At 42.1% G+C, this 6,000-nt stretch overlaps 1 protein-coding gene across 15 annotated transcripts in view; it reads right to left on the minus strand.

Moving 5' to 3' along the window:
- Window positions 1-4,169, minus strand: part of cadpsb (Ca2+-dependent activator protein for secretion b) — a 117,971-nt gene extending 113,802 nt beyond the window's left edge. For 7 of the 15 annotated variants that reach the window (XM_047346730.1, XM_047346726.1, XM_047346731.1 and 4 more), the window contains exon 1: window positions 3,621-4,165. In XM_047346730.1, the coding sequence (XP_047202686.1) occupies window positions 3,621-3,953 (333 nt within the window). In that variant the 5' untranslated portion in view covers window positions 3,954-4,165. Of the gene's footprint in view, window positions 1-3,620 lie in introns of all 15 variants that reach the window. The other 8 variants (XM_047346739.1, XM_047346737.1, XM_047346738.1 and 5 more) reach the window with 4 other exon arrangements.
- Between the last annotated feature and the right edge of the window lie 1,831 nt (window positions 4,170-6,000).

The following is a 6,000-nucleotide window of genomic DNA, read 5'->3' on the forward strand; positions in this document are numbered from 1 at the left end:
GATAATTAGGCCAAATTATATCCTAGAAATTTGCTACATTGTAATTTATAAAACAAATTGGTGTGATGAATAAGATTTAATTAATAGCAGTTGTTTTTTACAGCACTCCCTTATAAAAGTAGTATAAGAATATCATAGTTGTGCTTAAAAGAAAGTCCCTAACCAATCCAACAATGTAGGATGTCCTCACTTAAGCACTCTAGAGATTTATAACATTTTTATATTTTATAAAAAATTAAAGATTTAAACAGTGATGCAGTACTTATTACCAAGATATAAATAAATAAATAAATTAGATTTTTTGAGAAGTGGTTGTGTGGTTTACTGATTTAAAGGGCTACATGACAAATGAGAATAAGCAACCATTTAAAAAAAACACCATGGGCATTTAGAAAAATGCTGTAAGAAAAAAAAAGATTCTGTATAAATCTTAAGAAAGAATGGTAATTTTTCCTTTTACTTTACTTTCTGCTCACTCTTATATATTCACCACTGTTTGAGCTATTCAGGGAGATTATTGTGATTGAGTAAAGGCAGATTACAGCCTCCTGCTCAATCACAATGATTGCACCAACACAAATCTATACATGTGCAGATAAACTCAATAATTTACTCTTTACCATTAAGAATAAGCATGCCCAAAGATGGTTAGCCTTGCGTGTAAACGTGCCACCAGTTAATTATGCATGAGCACTCCTCCGCCAAACAAACAGCAGCTTTCATGTTAAATAACAAAAACATTTTCCTTTGCCCTTGAAAAGGGAGGCAACAGCCTGTTCCATAACCTCCACCCCCCATGGCTTATCCTTTCACAAGGTTGTGGCAATACAGTTTAAGGAGCAGCAGTGGAGCCAGAGCTAGCATGGTTTGCATCCGAGCCTGTTTCTCTGTGATAGCTCATCACTGGTGCGGTTTGTGTGCCAGAGCTTCTAATAACGGATTATCGCGGAGCTGCTCCACATGTTTCGCTGAGGCCCTTTAAGTCTTTTCATTAGAGATATTGTTTCATCATATTTCTATGACTGATCTATAATAGCTAAAAAGGTAAAAAAAAAAAAGGCCACATATCACATTGGTCATCGAATGCAGGAGCACATACTGATTCTATAGGTTAATCGTTGTTTTTAACAAGCTGGAATGCATTAATTTTGTTTTCTTCATAACGAATGTGACAAACTGGGAATCACATGCAAGCATGTTTCAGTTGCTGTTCCGACATTTAAAATACTTGCAGCAGAGAAAGCATACACTAGAGTTTCTCCAACTGTATGGAGCACACAGCGTCACATAATGCATAGATGCCCCCCCAACACACACAAACACACACACACGCACACACACACACCCACACACACACACACACACACACACACACACACACACACACACACACACACACACACACACACAAACACAGCTGTTCTTGCTCACTGCAGATCAGCTGGCTGAAAGTGGACTATTACAATATTCCGTCCCTCAGAAAACAGACAATTGGAAATTTTCCATGTCTCAAACATCAGGAACCTTGGTGTAGTGGAAACTGAAAGTTATTGCTGTTTTAAAACTATGATTGGGAAGCTGCATCTTGTCTCTAAATCAGTCACTTGATGTCATCTGCTGGGCTTCCTTAGAAAGATAGCTTTTCACTCCTTTGCATTCAAAACTAGATTTGACTGGACTGTTTTATAACTAGGACTGGACTGATACCTATCTTTTTTTATCTGAATCAGTCCATTTACTTAATTGTTTGCTGAACTGATTTAATTTTATGGTTCTGGAAATGATTTGGACCCATTTGTGTTGTTAAGTGGCTTTAGATAATATTACTTGTGAACTGGTGCTAAATGAACTGAAATGACCTGAATAGAATTTATTGCAAAACGGTATAATATACTTAAAAACTACAACTAAATTATTCAAATTTCTAAATTTTTGCTGAAGTCTCTGTATCAAAATAATCATAAATATGGTAACCGATTGTTATACCTTCAGTAATCAATGTTGTATTATTTTAGAAGCTATTTTAATATATATCGCTTTGTCTTTGTTAAATAAAAGCTATTGATCATGTTATGCATTCTTGATTTAATTTTTGTTAATAATATAAAACCATGGTATTTTTGCTGAAAATGATTATTTTAAAATCCCATTCGGCCCCTTCATAATCATTAGATGAGTGAAAAGATGAAATAGTGAGCCCTAGTTTAAACTACAAATGCAGAAAGCTATTGTGATGTAATCAACTCAAAGCTTTTCGGTGCAGTGAATGTTCCTCATTAACTGCTTAAATTAAACCAATTCACCTTGATTGGAAAGGTATTCTGTATCTAATCCTGACAAAGTTCCTTATAATTTATCTCTAAGTGCTGATTTTGCATGACTGTTTGAACAGATAGATAATGCTCTTTGATTTACATGGTATGGAGCATCACAGTGCTATCCAGGTACTCACTCGCCCACAGCAGATGACTCTGTCTTGGCCACCAGACATCAGAGTGCATTACCAAGTAACCTACATGCTCAATGGGACCACAAACAAACAAATACATGGAAACGTGGCGGTTTCTGCTTCCCACGTGCAATTGTGTGTGAGTCAGCAGAAAATACAGACCATATGGCTCAACAGTGTAAGAGAAGTAAAGTCTGCCGCTTGAGTAAAAACAAGCAGATTCAATTACATTTATATGGATTTATATTACCAATGCATAGATAAACTTAGATATCTACCATGTATCCTTTTGTGGATTCACCGAGAATATGACATTAACCTTTCCAATATAAACCATGACAATCACTTTTTCATTCAGAGTAGAAAAAAGCAGACACCATTTCTGGTGTACAAACAAGAACAGTGACATCCATAGAAGGCTCCTCCCCTACAGTAAGGCCTGTGACTTTGACAGTAAGGACAACATGACCCAAAACTGGCTGCAGTATCAATGGGGGAACTCAGCAGGAGTGTAAAACTAGAACGAGGGCTTTGTCTCCTTTCTGTTGCATTTTTTTTTTTTATGTGAGAAATAGTACGGAAATGTAATGTGTGGACGCAAAGTGTTACAGAAGGCCTTTGAGAAGTAAAGGTAATCCATACAGAACAGAATCTAGTAATGTGGCATCCTATGAAGGTGTGTGCCTAAAAGTCACCTTGGAAGGCAAAATTAAATGGATAAGTGATGCTGCAAATAACTCTGACCTGGGCAGGAGACGTAGCCCCTGTATGGCTGCATATGCAAGGGGACATGCAGGCCAAGTAGGGCAGTGACACCATCCTGCTTTAAATCGCCATCCAGCGGCTCCAGAACACCCTTTCAATTAATGAGCTTGCAGGGCTGGACGAACATGAAGTGTAGTGTGTGTGCAGCTCTGCAGCACCACCGGTCCCTTCATTATCGGTTTTGCCCCTATGTTCCTGTCATGCTCCGAGGATTGCAACATTTTTGCGTTAAAAAACAATGTGTGCTTTTCACTGGGACAGTGATGCATTCATGCACTATCCGATGGGCCTTGTGGCCATACCTCACCTTCTGTGTTCCAGCTTATCTAGGTCATCTGCGGACTGAAAGAAGTCAATTCATCATCATGTATTAATTCTGCCTTCAGTTCCGACGGGAGGGCCTTACCTTCTGCTGTCGTCTTGCCATATCAGTAGGCTGCTTTGCATTGAAGGGATATGCGATACATCGCATGACAAAAACATACAGCTGCAGCTTTTTTTTGCGCTCTTCCTCTTCTCTGTGCAGCTTCTCCAGGTCCTCTTTCTCCTCGCTGGCGGCGGACGGGCTCGGGCTGGTCGGACGGGCGCTGCTGCGGCTGCTACTGGGCGCCAGTCCACCAGAGCTCTCGCTGGTCCTGCTGGGAGAGATGCGGGACCCGGCCTGAGGTGCCATTGCCTCTTTGCTTTCTTCCTCCACTATCCCATCAGACTCCTCTTCACTGGACGACGGATCTAACATCTTGCTCTAGAAGGGATGCGTCCCTGCTACAACCTGTGATCCCCCAGATTATAGTTGTGCCGCTTATTTATTATCCCTTGCCGAGATTTAAGGTGGAATGTGTCCGAAGTGGAGACGGGGATAGGCCCTGATCGTAACTGCTCGCTGAGATATGTCAGCAGTACGAGTGGTGCTGGAGGAGGTTCAGTCTGCTCTACACTGAGCTTTCTCCGCCTGCGCGGAGCGCTCGATGCTTACGCGTTTACTCCGTTTTATTGGTCGGTCGGTGCTGCGGATGTGAGAAGGAAGCAGAGGGGAGGGGTAGGAGGGGAGTTTAGAGTTTCTGCAGATGAGGGAAGTAAAGCTGCCTTTTCTCTGTGAAAGCAGGAGATGGCCTCTCCCTCCTGAGAGTGAGGCGGCCAGGGAGCTCGCCGTGGTCCTGATCGGTAAAGAAAGAGTAGCAGAGATGAAGAATGCAGTGCTGGTCATTTAGAGGATATCCTCATGTCAATCTGTGGTGGTACACCTAAGATGGCTGCCACATGGTTTCTCATACACGGTCACTGATTGAATTCCTTGTCTGAATGGGGAAATATTATTGAAAGCACGGGGAGAAGACCATAATATGTCAAACGATCCCTAAATGTCCATCTATGCCTTTTGTTAGAGGGTGGGTAAGGATGTGTGTGATTAATTTCTAGTTGACAGAAGCTACCTGTTGCTGGTATGTTTTGCTGATATACAGGGGTTGGACAATGAAACTGAAACTGAAACACCTGTCATTTTATTGTGGGAGGTTTCATGGCTAAATTGGATCAGCCTGGTAGCCAGTCTTCATTGATTGCACATTGCACCAGTAAGAGCAGAGTGTGAAGGTTCAATTAGCAGGGTAAGAGCACAGTTTTGCTCAAAACATTAAAATGCACACAACATTATGGGTGACATACCAGAGTTCAAAGGAGGACAAATTGTTGGTGCACGTCTTGCTGGCGCATCTGTGACCAAGTCTTTGTGATGTATCGAGAGCCACGGTATCCAGGGTAATGTCAGCATACCACCAAGAAGGACGAACCACATCCAACAGGATTAACTGTGGACGCAAGAGACGCTGTCTGAAAGAGATGTTCGGGTGCTAACCTGGATTGTATCCAAAAAATATAAAACCACGGCTGCCCTAATCACGGCAGAATTAAATGTGCACCTCAACTCTCCTGTTTCCACCAGAACTGTCCGTCTGGAGCTCCACAGGGTCAATATACACGGCCGGGCTGCTATAGCCAAACCTTTGGTCACTCATGCCAATGCCAAACATCGGTTTCAATGGTGCAAGGAACGCAAATCTTGGGCTGTGGACAATGTGAAACATGTATTGTTCTCTGATGAGTTCACCTTTACTGTTTTCCCCACATCCAGGAGAGTTACAGTGTGGAGAAGCCCCAAAGAAGCGTACCACCCAGACTGTTGCATGCCCAGAGTGAAGCATGGGGGTGGATCAGTGATGGTTTGGGCTGCCATATCATGGCATTCCCTTGGCCCAATACTTGTACTAGATGGGCGCGTCACTGCCAAGGACTACCGAACCATTCTTGAGGACCATGTGCATCCAATGGTTCAAACATTGTATCCTGAAGGCGGTGCCGTGTATCAGGATGACAATGCACCAATACACACAGCAAGACTGGTGAAAGATTGGTTTGATGAACATGAAAGTGAAGTTGAACATCTCCCATGGCCTGCACAGTCACCAGATCTAAATATTATTGAGCCACTTTGGGGTGTTTTGGAGGAGCGAGTCAGGAAACGTTTTCCTCCACCAGTATCATGTAGTGACCTGGTCACTATCCTGCAAGAAGAATGGCTTAAAATCCCTCTGACCACTGTGCAGGACTTGTATATGTCATTCCCAAAACGATTTGACGCTGTATTGGCCGCAAAAGGAGGCCCTACACCATACTAATAAATTATTGTTGTCTAAAACCAGGTGTTTCAGTTTCATTGTCCAACCCCTGTATATCCTCAAACATTTTCAAAGGAAAGCTGCTGCTCTTTTATTTGAAAACCGGCGTTT

This window comes from Girardinichthys multiradiatus, chromosome 20 (genome assembly GCF_021462225.1).
Source record: "Girardinichthys multiradiatus isolate DD_20200921_A chromosome 20, DD_fGirMul_XY1, whole genome shotgun sequence".
Taxonomy (NCBI): domain Eukaryota; kingdom Metazoa; phylum Chordata; class Actinopteri; order Cyprinodontiformes; family Goodeidae; genus Girardinichthys; species Girardinichthys multiradiatus.